Source organism: Lissotriton vulgaris, chromosome 5 (genome assembly GCF_964263255.1).
Source record: "Lissotriton vulgaris chromosome 5, aLisVul1.2, whole genome shotgun sequence".
NCBI classification, from domain to species: Eukaryota; Metazoa; Chordata; class Amphibia; order Caudata; family Salamandridae; genus Lissotriton; species Lissotriton vulgaris.
The window spans coordinates 1,938,616,102-1,938,632,027 of NC_141693.1; the positions used below are offsets into that span (position 1 = coordinate 1,938,616,102).

At 48.0% G+C, this 15,926-nt stretch overlaps 1 protein-coding gene across 2 annotated transcripts in view; it reads left to right on the forward strand.

The window, feature by feature from the left end:
* The window catches only part of LOC147717808 (transmembrane protein 268-like), a 107,964-nt gene that overhangs the window by 50,593 nt on the left and 41,445 nt on the right, over positions 1–15,926 (forward strand). For both annotated transcript variants that reach the window (XR_015296098.1, XM_086924597.1), the window contains exons 3-4: positions 876–985; positions 10,508–10,615. Coding sequence is in view for 1 of the 2 variants with exons in the window: in XM_086924597.1 (XP_086780723.1) it covers positions 876–985; positions 10,508–10,615 (218 nt within the window). In the remaining variant the exon portion in view is untranslated. The remainder of the gene's footprint in view (positions 1–875; positions 986–10,507; positions 10,616–15,926) is intronic.

Consider the following 15,926-nt stretch of genomic DNA (forward strand, 5'->3'; position numbering starts at 1 on the left):
TTTTGAAAAGTAAATTAATTTGTTTAAATTTGTTATACATAATTATTTCATTTTTATTTATGTTATTGTTTTATGTGTTTAGATGTATTTGGAATTTATAATATTTTTAAATAATGTATAAGTTATTAAAATAATTATTAAAACTGATTATTAAATACGTTTATATAATATGTATTATATGTATATGTTTAATTAATGTTGCATTAAATTTGATATATTACTTATTATTTTAAACATGAAATATTTTTAATTATGTTTCTTTTATTTATAAGTATTATTTAGTTTATTTTACATATTTATTTTAACAAAAAAACGATATTTTTAACAACTATATTTTTGACATCGATATTTTTGACATCAATATTTTTGTACTTACCATGTTGTAGATATGATGTTGATATTCTTGATATCGATATTTTTGCTTCGATTATTTTGTACGTCGATTCTTTGACCTTCGATATTTTGTCAGTGATCCCAAGGCACGGTTAGGAGTGCAAACATTTTACTAATGAAAACGGATAAAGAAGGTCAATGGAAAATGAGAATGGCAATGGATAGACAGTATATTAAACTGTTAATGAATTGGTAGTTGTGCGTGTAAATTCACCAAATATGTTAATAATTGGGACACTAGCTATAGCACCTAGATGCAGTGTTAAATGACTTGGCAAATGGTTGAGAAACATAGGTTCAGGAGTGAAGCGAGAAGGGAATGCATGGGTCGATGGATGAATGAGTGAAAGACAAGTGAATGAGTGGTATAATAAAGAGATGTATGGATGACTGGATGTGTACGTGACTTGATGAAGGAATAGCTCTTTATGCCCCATCGTAGCTTTTGCCTCCTACAATAGCATTATTCCTGCTCTCCGTAGGTCTATACAATGGACACCTCGTCCTGACGGTAAGCACAGAGTCGGCGTGGTGGGACCCCCGGTTTGAATATGATCACTGCAGGGAAATGCTGGCTCAACATGGATTTCAGGTCAGTGCTGCCTCATGTGTTTGAGTGCTGGGGTTGGGGGAGGGACATCTTGTATAAGGGTGTGGGGTTCAGAAAGAAAACAAGTTGGAGAGGACCCTGGAGAGATAATCATAGATCTCTAGATTTTTTGCTTTTGGATGCCATTTTTAATCCAGGAATGGGAAAATTACATAGAAGGAGACCAAGACTGAGGGAGGCAACTTAAAGTCTGGGAAAGAGGGTGAGAAAAGGCTTCTTGATGCAGAACATCAAGACGTAGGGAGCCATCTTCAGTTCCAGGAGGAGAAAAGGATTCTCAATAAATGGGGTCTAAGAGTGAGACCACCGAACGCAGCAGAGAGGAAAGCCCCCTTAGTCGATGGGATCATCCTTAGTGCAGACGATGGAGAAGTTATCAGTAGGCTGCTTATTAATACTACATGTATGAATGCATGTGGTATTCTTATTGTGGAAACCTAACCAAAAGGCAGCAAGAAGTTGTACAGGGTCAGAGGCAGCACATCATTAAATAAGTAATTGGGTTCTGGGGTGAGAGGTTAACTGCTACAGTACCAGGAGGTAGTATAAGTTTTTTAAGAGGTGCTTTTCAGGTCTTATCTAAATTGGAGCAGGTTTGGTGCAGTCCTGGTGGGTAGAGGAGTGTTCTAGATTCTCGGTGCCAAAATGCAGAAGGCCTGTTGCCTTGTTTTACCTGGCTTTGGGTGTGCTCAGAGCCACTCGGGTTGGTGACCTTGTCAGCCAGACAGTCGGGACAGGCCTACTGTTGGCTTTGTAGATGATGCAGGTAAATGATGCAGCTGGGTTTGAAAATGTAGCAGGCCAGCAATAGGAGTGAGGGTTGTCAAAAGGTTGAGGATGATATGGTCATGTTTCTTCAGGCCCTGGCAAGGTGTGAGGCGGCATGTAGGATTTGTTGGTGTAGGGTATGGGAGACTTGGATCTTCCGACCATCTATATGCAATTACGAGGGCTTGAACAGCAGTTCAAGTAACTTTTTATCAAGAACTTATTCACTTTTTTGGCACACATACTTTAAGAAAATTTGGTCCACATACACGGTGGTGGAATCCACCCACCTCTCTGGCAATCGTTAGCCTTGGCTCCACAGCTGATGTATACCTTCACCTGAAACCCCGGAAATCAGACTCTTGCAACTTTGGTTTTCAGATTAAAATAACTTTTCAAAATGTATCCTTAAGGTATTGCTATAAATATTTCCAGTTTGATATGGCTGAATTCAAGTCACTGTGTATGAACCTTCGGGTCAAGTCCAAGTCACTGTGTATGACCTTAGAGTCACGTTCAAGTCACTGTGTATGAACTTTGGATCAAGTTCAAGTCTCTGTGCATGACCTTTGGATCAAGTGCACGTCACCGTGTATGACCTATGGATCAAGTTCAAGTTACTCTGCATGACCTTCAGCTCAAGTTCAAGTCACTGTGCACGACCTTCGGGTCAAGTTTGTCACTGTGCATGACCTTCGGCTCAAGTGCAAGTCAATGTGTATGACCTTTGGGTCAAGTTCAAGTTACTCTGCATGACCTTAGGCTCAAGTTCAAGTCACGGTGCACAACCTTCGGTTCAAGTTCAAGCCATTGTGTATGGCCTTCGAGTCACGTTCAAGTCACTGTGTATGGCCCCCTCGGATAAAGTTCAAATCACTGTGTATGACCTTCGGGTCAAGTTCACGTCACTGTGTATGACACCTCATGGCAAGTTCAAGCCACGTGTATGACCTTTGGATCAAATTCAAGTCACTGTATATGACCTTCGAGGCACGTTCAAGTCACTGTGCATGACCTTCGGATCAAGTTCAAGTCACTGTGTATGACCTTCGGGTCAAGTTCATGTCACTGTGGATGACCCCTCGTGTCAAGTTCACGCCACGGTATATGACCTTCGAGTCACGCTCAAGTCATTGTTCATGACCTTTGGGTCAAGTTCAAGTCGCTGTTTATGACCTTTGGGTCAAGTTCAAGACACTGTGTGTCACTCATCAGGTGAAATAAAGTCTTTGAAATGGCATCACATCGCAGGAGATCAAGACTATTCAAGTAGAGTTTCAATTAATGATTTCCAAAGTCACCTCCAGTTGTGTTTGTTTGTTTTATTATATTTGTGTAGAAGATTCACAATGGTTGCGTTATCGGATCTGACACAGCTGACACGTGTTTTGCTCTGTAAGCAAGAACTTTATCAAGGAAAGTTTGAAGTCAAGTTTATAGGGATATGTTTTCTTCATTTCAACATCCTGTGATGATTTCTCTGGTGTCTGTCAGTGTTCATACAGCACTTTGATACTCATTTTAGTAATGTAGGTGCCCCTAAAACTTTTCTTATAAGGATTTACATGCAGTTTAGGTGGCAAGAAGCCCTGTGTCCTGTAGAAATATTTTTGATCTAACTTAACACAACATGTCTTCTACAGCGCTCAGCACATCTCTTCTGGTATTGGTACGCATTATCTTCCAGCATATTTGAGTGTGCCTTCCAATGTCAGCCACTCTGTGGTTAATATGGATTGGGGACTCCAGTGACCTTTTCCAGGCACTACCATCAGGTAGTAACCTCCCCCCTGGAGCAGGGAATTGAAGGCGCTTGAAATGTAAAAATAGCAGTGCAGGCATCCTGTACCATAGTTTCTGCTTGTTTCTAAGAAGTGCCGGTACTCTCCAATTAAAAGTATTATGTCACTCTTGAGAAGTGCAGGTACGCAAAATAAGCTGTACTGGCCCATATAAAGCACTGGGAATTTTGCAAAGAAATGGCATATCGGATACTTCTAGTCAAAACTGTCTTTCTCCAGCGCAGCTTTCGCTCAACCTGAGGGCTACGGTGGCCCAGATGGGCTCTTTCTCTGTGCTGAGTGTTCCATCACAGACAGTATGGCACAGGAGAGGAAGAGAATTGAATCTCACCCACAAAAGTCAAGCCGCTAGTTCTTAATTAATAAAAACTTAAGTGCCAGGGCCCTCGACAGGTGGCACCTGCAGATTGTACCACACATTGCCCCTGCGAGTGCTGCCAATGATAGAAAGAAAAGAACTACTAACCATCACACTCCTACAAGTGTGACAATGCCGCCTACTCTAGGCCCCCCAAAGCTATAAGAATAGCTTGAGTGGCAGGTAATAGTCATTTGTGATGTATATTGAATTTATAATTTAATGTTTTTTTAGGTCTTCTCTAAATTAGCCAGACAGCGCCACCTACTGCAGACTGTCACAAGCTCTGGTGTTAACAATTAAGTGCCAGTGCCAAGCACCAGACACCACAGGTTCAAATTAAGCACTAAGGGCCAGATGTAGGTAAAATCACATTTGCGAGTCCTTAATAGTGAATTTTACCGATTCGTTATTAGGGACTCGCAAAATTGAATGTAGGTAGGAATTGCTAAAATATTAGCAATTCCTTAATATTCCTTAATAACGAATCGGAAATTGCGATTCGTTAATAAGGAATACCTACCCATTCATTCCTATGGGCTAGGAGGCCCATAGGAATGAATGGGAAGATATTCACTATTTGCGATTCGGTATTAAAGAATCGCAACTAGCGGGAGCTATTTCAAGGGTGTCAAAAGGACAGCCTGTTGCACCCCTGAAATGTGCATGTGGCACACATACATGCCCTAAGGGCATAAATGTGTGCCACATGACACTTTAAAAAAAGCAAAAAAGTGCTTTTTTAAAGGAAATCGCTAATTACCACCAACTTGAAGTTGGTTGTAATTAGCGATTCCTTAAGGCTGAAGTACACTTTTTTTTGTGCTACTTACATTGCATTTAAGGAATCGCAATTTGCTATTCCTTAAATGCGAGAGCAAAATAAGGAACCACAATTTTGCGATTTCTTATTTTGCTAGTAGGTTTAAACTCATCTACATTGCTCTCAGCCAAATAACGATCGCAATTGCGAATTTCAGCGTTAGCGATAGGTATTTGGTCACCTACATCCGGCCCTAAATTATCCCAAGGTCATTGCTGTCACCTGCTCAGAACCCTGACTACCCTGGAGAAACAGCTGCACAAACCATGAGGGTATCAGGCCCCAAACACTTCTAGGGCGATGCCTCACTCCAGGCTGACAGGTAGAGCAGAGAAGCCATGGAGCACCTCATGGGGCTCAGGTGACGGGCGGGGGATTATGGTGTTATTTTAAGTACCAAAACAGAGATAGATTTTATGTGGTGGGTCACAAGCTTCAGATCAAACTGCTGTGCATTTCCCGCTCAATCTTTTTACTGCAGTCTGATACCCCACTTCTTACCACACCTTAGATTCATTTTATCACCATCCGGCTTTGTAATTGTTTCTAAGGATACTTTTCTCTCTCCAGTTGTGCTTTCTGTTTCTTTTTATATCTCTCTGGCTCCACTTTTAATTTTTTTAGTCTTCCGTTTCCTCTCGTTATCCCCCTTTTCATTGCTGAATGTTTGATTACATTGTGTTCACTCACGTTCCTACTTTGTTTTTCTTTCGTGCTGTTGTCTTTTTTCTTCCTCTGTGCATGTCTCCTGTTAGGTCTCGCCTGAGACAGCACATGCGCTGTCTCTTCGAGGCATTTATTAAGTGGCTTTTAAAAGTGCCACGAGAGGCTTTTGCTGGCCTACAGCTTGCGTTCATGAGATCGTGCAAGTGCACAGCTGCTATCTGTGTATTTATTGCTGTAATCAGGCTCCTCTGCTTGCACTACCCCCTCCCTTTCCCCCTCCCCCCTGTTCAGCTTCATTTGTGTCTTCTAGGTGTGAATCGTGCTCCTCTGTTCGCACTCCCCTCCCTTCTCCCCCTCCTCTTCGTCAGTTTCATTTGTTTCTTCTATCACTGTGAATGCTTCTGCTTCCACCAGGCACACCATCAGTCGTCAGTGCACACTTTCACCAGGCACACACACCACCAGCCGTCAGTGCACGCTTCCACCAGGCACACACACCAACAGCCGTTAGTGCACGCTTCCACCAGGCACACACACCACCAGCCGTCAGTGCATGCTTCCACCAGGCACACACACCACCAGCCGTCAGTGCATGCTTCCACCAGGCACACACACCACCAGCCGTCAGTGCACACTTTCACCAGACACACACACTACCAGCCGTCGGAGCACGATTCCACCAGGCACACACCACCAGCCGTCGGTGCACGCTTTCACCAAGCACACACACACTACCAGCCGTCGGGGCCTGCTATTACTGGGCACATGCACCACCAACCCTCAGTAAACGCTTTCATCAGGCACACACACCACCTGCCGTCAGTGCACGCTTCGACAAGGCACACACCCCACCAGCCATCAGTGCACACTTCCACCAGGCACACACACCACCAGCCATCAGTGCATGCTGCCACCTAGCATACACACCACCAGCCTTCAGTTCACGTTACCAGCAGGCACACACCCAGCCATCAGTGCATTCTTCCACCAGTCACACACACCACCAGCCATCAGTGCATGCTTCCACCAGGCACCCACACCACCAGCCATCAGTGCATGCTTCCACCAGCCACACACGCCACCAGCCATCAGTTCACGCTTTCACCAGGCACACACACCACCGGCCATCGGTGCACGCTTTCACCGGGCACACACACCACCAGCCGTCAGTGCACGTTTCCACCAGGCACACACACCACCAGCCATCAGTGCACGTTTCCACCAGGCACACACACCACCAGCCATCAGTGCATACTTTCACCAGGCACCCACACTACCAGGCGTCACACACTACTAGCTGTCGGTGTATGCTTCCACCAGGCACACACACCACCAGCCATCAGTGCAATTCAATTCAATTCAATTCAATTAATTTATATAGCGCGCTACATACCCAGAGGGTCCCAAGGCGCTTGGAGAAGGGTGGGGGATTACTTGTCGAATATCCAGGTTTTAAGTTGCTTTCTGAATGCTAGGTGGTTCTGAGTGAGGCGAAGGTGAATGGGAAGTGAGTTCCAGGTTTTAGCCGCCAGGTAGGAGAAGGATCTTCCTCCCATGGTGGTTTTGTTGATACGAGGTACAGCAGCAAGGGCTTGGTTGGAGGAACGTAGCTGGCGGGAGGGGGTGTAGAAGGAAAGTCGTGTGTTGAGGCATTCGGGTCCAAGTTCGTAAAGTGCTTTGTGTGCGTGGGTTAGGAGACGGAATGTTATCCTCTTGTTGACGGGGAGCCAGTGGAGGTTTTTCAGGTGACCAGAAATGTGGTTGTTACGCGGGATGTCTAGTATGAGTCTGGCTGATGCGTTCTGGATGCGTTGGAGTTTTTTCTGAAGTTTTGCGGTGGTACCGGCGTATAGGGTGTTTCCGTAGTCCAGGCGACTTGTAACCAGTGCGTGGGTGACCGTTTTTCTAGTTTCGAAGGGGATCCAGCGAAATTTTTTTTGAGCATGCGAAGAATGTTGAAGCAAGATGATGAAACGGCGTTGACTTGTCTGGTCACCGAGAGTGAGGAGTCCAGGATGACGCCAAGGTTCCGTGCGTGGTCCGTCGGGATGGGTGCTTTTCCAAGGGCCTCTGGCCACCAAGAGTCGTCCCAGGCGGAGGGGGAGGTACCTAAGATAAGGACTTCTGTTTTGTCTGGATTCAGTTTCAGACGGCTGTGCTTCATCCACTCGGCTACTTCTTTCATTCCTTCATGTAGGTTGGTTTTGGCGGTGTTAGGGTCTTTGGTGAGGGAGAGGATAAGTTGAGTGTCATCAGCGTAGGAGATGATGTTGAGGTTGTGTTGGCGTGCGATGGCCGCGAGGGGGCTCATGTATACGTTGAAGAGGGTGGGACTGAGTGAGGATCCTTGTGGCACGCCGCAAATGACTTCAGTGGCCTCTGACTTGAATGGTGGGAGGCGGCCTCTCTGGGGTCTTCCGGCAAGGCACGAGGTGATCCATTCCAGTGCTTTTCCTTGGATTCCGATGTTTCTGAGGCGTTGTAACAGGGTGTTATGACAGACAGTGTCGAAGGCTGCGGAGAGGTCGAGGAGGATGAGGGCACTGTGTCTCCATTGTCCAGTAGAGTTCGAATGTCGTCTGTTGCTGCGATGAGTGCGGTCTCAGTGCTGTGTTTGGTTCGGAAGCCGGACTGTGAGGAGTCGAGGGATTTGTTGGTTTTGAGGAAGGCAGCGAGTTGGTTGTTGACAGCTTTCTCGATAACTTTGGCCGGGAATGGAAGGAGCGAGATGGGGCGGTAGTTTTTGAGTTCGGTGGGGTCAGCTGTGGGTTTTTTCAGAAGGGCGCTGAGTTCGGCGTGTTTCCAGCTATCCGGGAAGGTGGCGAAGTTGAGGGAGCAGTTGATGACGTCTCGGAGCTGTGGTGCTATGATGGAATCTGCTTTGTTGAAGATGTGGTGAGGGCATGGGTCTGTGGGGGATCCTGAATGGATGGAGTTCATCAGGCGGATGGTGTCCTCAGTGGAGATTGGGTTCCATTCATTAAGGATGTTCAAGGGGGGTGAAGGTACGGCAGAAGGTTGGGTGGGTAGGTCTCCGGGTTGATTGTCGAAGCTGTTGTGGATGTCTGCGATTTTGTCGTGGAAGAACGAAGCTAGGGAGTCGCAAAGGGTTTGAGAGGGAGTGATGTCGTTGGAGTTGGCAGTGGGGTTGGTAAACTCTTTGACAATGTTGAATAATTCCTTGCTGTTGTGGGCGTTGTTGTCTAGTCGGTCTTTGAATGCGGCTTTCTTGGCAGTCCGGATCAGTTGGTGGTGTAGGCGGGTGGCGTTTTTGAAGGCGTCCCTAGTGCTGGTGTTTGGGTCTTTTTTCCAGGCCTTCTCAAGGGAGCGACAGAGTTTCTTGGATTTCTTGAGATCATCGTTGAACCAGGGGGCCTTTTTGTTGCCTAGTTTGATTTGACGTTTTTTCAGGGCTGCTAGGTTGTCGGCGCTGTTGGTTAGCCATTGGGTGAGGTTAATGGCTGCTTGGTTGGGGTTCGAAGAGTGGGCAGGGGGGTTTTGAAGAAGCGATGAGGAGATCTAGTCGATGGTGATTTTGTTCGCAGAGTAGGTTGGGGATGGATGTGTGTTGCGGTCTTATTGTAGATAAAGTGAACGCAGCTGTTGTCCGTCCAATGGAGAGCTGTGGTGTGACTGAAGGAGATATGTTTGCTGGAGGTGAAGATAGGCAGTGCATGCTTCCACCAGGCACACACACACCACCAGCCGTCAGTGCACGCTTCCATCCGGCACACACACCACCAGCCATCAGTGCACGCTTTCGCCAGGCACACACACCACCAGCCTTCAGTGCAGGCTTTCACCAGGCACTCACACCACCAGCCGTCAGTGCACTCTTCCACCAGGCACACCACCAGACGTCAGTGCACGCTTTCACCAGGCACACACACCACCAGCCGTCAGTTCACGCTTCCACCAGGCACACACACCACCAGTCGTCAGTGCACGCTTCCACCAGACACACACACCACCAGCCGTCAGTGCACGCTTCCACCAGGCACACACACCACCAGCCATCAGTGCACGCTTTCACCAGGCACACACACCGCCAGCCTTCAGTGCAGGCTTTCACCAGGCACACACACCACCAGCCGTCAGTGCAGCAGGCAGGCTCTTCTCAGAGTTTCTTGGTAAATATGTGTTCGATGCCTTGGAGGGAGTGGTTCGAGTTTCATTAAACCATGCTGAGTATGCAGGTGCAGTGCATGAACTCCTGTGTGAGTGAGTCATGCTGATTGGGGCCCACTCACTCCACACTTGTAAATTGCGCCTGCACCAGGCTTTTTCTCATTTGCAAAGTTCGGCGCATGCGCACAGCTAGGCAGCCCCCACACCCCTGGGAATGACTGCTTCCTACAAACAGAATGGAAAGAACATTCAGAGCAATGAAAACAAGTTAATTTGATGCAAAGAACTGTTAACAAAAATCATGTTGTAGATCTGGCAACTTAAACAAAACAGCAACAAAAAACAAACAAGCATTGGCATAGCCAATAGGTCTATCTTTTTGGACCCCTTAAGTATTTAGTTATGCAGCAAAATATCCTTGGTGCAACATCACCGACTGTTGCATGGCTGAACACTTTTAAGGTCCCAAATGCAAGACCTATTGGCTATGCCAATGCTTGTTCCATTTTATCACTATGTTCCTGCTGCTACTGCTTTCTCCCCCTTGCTAGCCCCTTCCTCCTTCTCTCTTCCTATCTCATTCTCTGGCTTTCATTCCTCATTCTTTCTTCTGCTCATTCGTCCCCTCTCTTCGACTTTCTTTTCTGCTTGTCATTCCCTGGCCTCTTTTCTCCATCCATTCATCCATCCTTCTCATCTTCCTTCCACTTCTTTATCTCTCCCTTTCTTCACCTCTCCATGGCTGCCTTCATGTCCTGTCCCTTTCTCTCTTCTCCTTTCTTTGCTGCACTCTCATTCGGAGGGATCCTTTCCTCATCCTTCTTTCTCCAGGGGCTGTGCCCTGCCTCCCCCCTCCTTCCTTGCTCTGTACCTTTCTTTGCAGCCCCTCACCCTCACCCTCCGCCCTTCATCCCTCTCTCACTCTATTTTCTTCCTCCCTCCACCTGCACACGTCACAGGTGCCGCCCGAGGACCTGGAGTTGCCCTTGCGCCGAGCCTTGGACTCCCCAGATGTCAGGAGGTTCCTCTTCTTCAACTCCGCACTCTTCCTCACGCTCCTGGCCCCTGTGAGTACGTCTGAGGGTCCGGGGGGGGGGCGATGGGGTAGTCTGTGCCCAAGGATCCGCGGGGAGGTGTGCTGTGCGTGAGGGCCTGGAGAGGGTGTGGTTACTGTATCAGTGGGTGCAGAGGGAGGGGGTTGCTGCGCCTGAGGATCCATGAGTGGGGATAATTAATGGTCCAGGCGGGGACGGGTAGTTATGGTGCTTGTGGGTTCAGGGGGAGTGGGTTTACTGTTCCTGGTGGTTTGGGTGGGCAGGCGGGGACAAGGTGAAGGGTTACTGTACCTGAGGGTCCAGATGGAGGGGTTACAGTGCCTGAGGGTGCAGTGGCAGGGTGGTTACAGTGCCTCAGGGTGTTGGGGAGTGAGGTATTACTGTGCCTGAGGGTCCAGGAAGAGGGGTTACTCTACCTGAGGGTGCATGGGGAGAGAGTTTTACTGTCCCGGATGGTCTGGGCGAGGTTTGGTTACTGTTTGTGAGGTTCCATTTGGCGGTGCCTGTTGTATTATTTTGGGGATCACTGTTGGTGAGGTTTCAGTTGGGGGTGACTGGCCTTGCTGCATTATTTTGGGGAACACTGTGAGGTGTCAGGTGAGGATGAGGGTGACTGTTCAATTTTTGGCATCACTGTTAGTGAGTTCAAGTTAGGGTGACCCATTGGGTAGTATCTAAAAGTGTCAAAAAAGAGGGGGAGACCAGGAGCTAGTTAATGGTCCAGTGCCTGTGCTCCATACTAACTATGAAGTCAACAAAGGGGGGACACTGTTCCAAGGTGAGTAGTGCAAAAAGTCACTGCCTCACAGCATATAAAGTGAGAAAAACAGGGAGGAATAAGAAGTGTCCTAGGTCTAGGACTCAGTGGGGAAGAGCAAGTCTTGTCTCTTGTTTCCCTCACACACCCCAAAGGATGTCATACTTCATCATTGGGCCGGTGCTGTAATGCTCTCCGGGTTCCCCGAAGGGTCACTTTTTTGGAGATTTTTTGAGAACTGCAGTTTGGTGCATATGGGTGTGTGATTTGAGTCATAAGTGAGGCAGTGACTTTTTGCACTACTCACCTTGGAATATAAAGTTACGCGATGTTCTCGTTTGCTTTACTTTGCATCTACGGGGCATCCATGGGTGGTGTATGGACCTTTTCATGAAACCACCCTGGGGGTTTGACGCAAATTCCTATCTACAAACAATGGCAGTAGGGAGTTGTGCCAAAATATTACGCCTCCTCGAGGCAGGTTTAAAAGAGAGAAAGGTATTCCTTTCTCCGCTTTTTTACCTTGTAGCATGTGTGCTTCATGGTACAGAATGCATATAAAGTGTTAATAACCTTAAACATGTTTTAGTACTGGAAAGGACACCTTCCAGTACGCTTCAGAAAACGCACACACCCTTGCATTATGGCACAGGGGTGTGTGATTTCGTGGATGGCTGCCATAGTGCACCAGTGCTGGGACAGAGAAAAATGCACCAGCTATCACACATTTTTTCTCTCTCTCTTCTTCAAGGCAGAGCAGCAACTTAGGTTTGCTGTGGCCTCGTGCCAAAGAATAATAAATCTGGACCAAGGAGTACTGTGTCACCACGTACTATAAGGAATAAAGTACAACTTGCCCTACATTACAAGGATATTGCAAGTCACCCCAGAGTTCTAGGACCATATAAAGAAAACCGGTCTTTGGCCTGGTTCGTCACGATTTCCTCAGTGACTTCAATATGACAAGGCGGTACTTTATCTGATTGATATATATTACCTACAGGCGGTCGCTAGTAGGTAGTTATAGATGGGACCTAGTTTCAATAGGAATAGCGTTTTTTGATTTGCTAATATCTTTGGCTGCGTTTGACGAATCTTTGCAACATTTTCAAAACTAATAGGGTGGTCCAGTCAACTCCTGTCTTTAACATTTCAGGGTGATTCGTCAAACGGGGGCCTAGAAAAAAGGGGGGTCCCAAAACGCGTTTTCTCAATTTTAATATCCATAGGAAACGTTTGTTGCGGCTACAGCCCGAACTGCTGAACGAAAATACACCAAATTTGGCAGAGAGGTAGCTCTTGATCCAGAGTGCACTCTTTGTTTTAAATGTTGTAAATCCGTTCAGTAGTTCCTGAGAAATTCATAAAATAAAAAATATCGATATCTGGTGACTGCGGTGGATCCGCGAACCCTCCCGAGCACGAGCTTGATTCTGATTGGCTGCCAACACTTCAAACCAGGAAGTGTTGTCAGCCATCTTGTGACCCGAGTCACAAGAAAAAAGGTGAAAAAAAAGAAAAGCGGGCAGGATATAAACACCCTGATCCCCTAGGCCTGGCCAGGGGGTCCCCTGAGGGAACCCTGAGGCCAAAAAATGCATAAAAAAAGAAAATCATCGAAGAAAAGGAAGAGCAGGCTCCCACGCTTCGTTTTAATGAGCCCCCGGGTGGGCCAGGTCCTGGGGGCAATGCGCATAATACATGCAGAGGCCACTTGACCCCCGCAGCCCCAGGGACCGTCAGCTCGCCGGAGAAATAATTATTAATGTGGGGGGCACACAGCCCGCCCGCAGCCACGGGGACTGCCACCTCCCCGGGACTTGTTTTAGCTCCCGCCCTGTCATTGCAAACACTGCTTTGCTTAGTGGAAGCGAAAGCAGGAAACCTGCTCTCGTTTCCACGAAGCAAAGCCACTCGGACCCCTCTCTTTTAATTTTTTACTTTTTTTTTAAAAAAATGGAAGGCCGGCCCAGGGGAATTGGGTCCCAGGGTACAGCAGTGGCCCAGGGAAGGGGGGGCCATGCGGCCCCTCCTCCCGTAATTAAAAAAAAAAAAAAAAAAGGAGGCCATGCCCCGGGGGATCAGTTCCCAGTGGAATAAAGTGGCCATAATAAAAAAAATTGAAATGCCCGAAATCAGCCTCAGGAGGGGGGCTGCGCGGCCCCCTTCCCGTTTTTCAATTATATTTTTTTTAAATGTGTCAGGTCCATGTCCCTTTTTACACCACTCTGCAAACACTCCTCTTGGTACATTGCTGGTGAAGCGAAGAGGTCAAACAAAGAAAAACCAAAGGAAATGATGGACGGAGCGTTGACAATACAAGCACTCACCCCCAGTCAACTGATCTAGGTTTAATCCATCACTGTTATTTAGCCCACTCTGCCACCCCAGTTCAGACATGGCCATATGCAAATCAGTCTGACCCTGTGCCTCATGGGAACAGTCCAGCCCGAACTGCCAAGCCATGCCTTCCCTGGACCGGAAACAAGCTACTGAGGACCGGTTTCTGGCATTTCAGCCTTCTTCAGCTCGGCTTGCTTAAATCCAGTGGGAAAGTGAGCAAGGAACTCACGTCTGAGCATACCCTGCCAACTTAGGGTGAACAAAGAAAAACCAAAGGAAATGATGGACGGAGCGTTGACAATACAAGCACTCACCCCCAGTCAACTGATCTGGGTTTAATCCATCACCGTTCTTTAGCCCACTCTGCCACCCCAGTTCAGACATGGCCATATGAAAATCAGTCTGACCCTGTGCCTCATGGGAACAGTCCAGCCCGAACTGCCAAGCCATGCCTTCCCTGGACCGGAAACAAGCTACGGAGGACCGGTTTCTGGCATTTCAGCCTTCTTCAGCCCGGCTTGCTTGAATCCAGTGGCAAAGTGAGTAAGGGACTCACGTCTGAGCATACCTTGCCAACTTAGGGCGAACAAAGAAAAACCAAAGGGAATGATGGACGGAGCGTTGACAATACAAGCACTCACCCCAGTCAACTGATCTGGGTTTAATCCATCACCGTTCTTTAGCCCACTCTGCCACCCCAGTTCAGACATGGCCATATGAAAATCAGTCTGACCCTGTGCCTCATGGGAACAGTCCAGCCCGAACTGCCAAGCCATGCCTTCCCTGGACCGGAAACAAGCTACCGAGGACCGGTTTCTGGCATTTCAGCCTTCTTCAGCCCGGCTTGCTTGAATCCAGTGGCAAAGTGAGTAAGGGACTCACGTCTGAGCATACCTTGCCAACTTAGGGCGAACAAAGAAAAACCAAAGGAAATGATGGACGGAGCGTTGACAATACAAGCACGCACCCCAAGTCAACTGATCTGGGTTTAATCCATCAACGTTCTTTAGCCCACTCTGCCACCCCAGTTCAGACATGGCCATATGCAAATCAGTCTGACCCTGTGCCTCATGGGAACAGTCCAGCCCGAACTGCCAAGCCATGCCTTTCCTGGACCGGAAACAAGCTACCGAGGACCAGTTTCTGGCATTTCAGCCTTCTTCAGCCCGGCTTGCTTGAATCCAGTGGCAAAGTGAGTAAGGGACTCACGTCTGAGCATACCTTGCCAACTTAGGGCGAACAAAGAAAAACCAAAGGAAATGATGGACGGAGCGTTGACAATACAAGCACGCACCCCAAGTCAACTGATCTGGGTTTAATCCATCACCGTTCTTTAGCGCACTCTGCCACCCCAGTTCAGACATGGCCATATGCAAATCAGTCTGACCCTGTGCCTCATGGGAACAGTCCAGCCCGAACTGCCAAGCCATGCCTTTCCTGGACCGGAAACAAGCTACCGAGGACCAGTTTCTGGCATTTCAGCCTTCTTCAGCCCGGCTTGCTTGAATCCAGTGGCAAAGTGAGCAAGGGACTCACGTCTGAGCATACCCTGCCAACTTAGGGCGAACAAAGAAAAACCAAAGGGAATGATGGACGGAGCGTTGACAATACAAGCACTCACCCCCAGTCAACTGATCTGGGTTTAATCCATCACCGTTCTTTAGCCCACTCTGCCACCCCAGTTCAGACATGGCCATATGCGAAGAGGTCCTCTTGTGTTCTAAGGACCTCAGGACTAAAGTGGACTTCATACCCCGGGCAGCAGTTTGCCAGGAGGTGCATTTGCAGAGTGGTGTAAAAAGAGTGCGTGGCCTCAGATCACTCTCAGCAATCCAGCTGTGTGGGGCTTACTGGAGGTACTTGGTGGTTTAGTTGGCCCCCAGGAGCCCTCCGGATTCATGGGGACTTGACCCCCCAAACCCAGAACGCGCCAGGAGGTGCGTTTGCAGAGTGGTGGAGAAAGGGGGCGTGGCCTGTGTCCACCTGTCAGCAATCCCACTATGTGGGACATACTGGAGGTATTCGGTAGGCTAGTTGGCCCATAAAGACTCAGCAGCGACTAGGCACTTTAATCCCCATCCAAGAGCACGCCAGGAAGTGCATTTGCAGAGTGGTGGGGAAAGGGGGTGTGGCCTGCTATGAGAACTTAGATATCATGCTGTGTGGGACTTACTGGAGTTAGTAGGGGGTGTAGTTGGCCCTCAAAGTTGTCCTTGGGGGCCA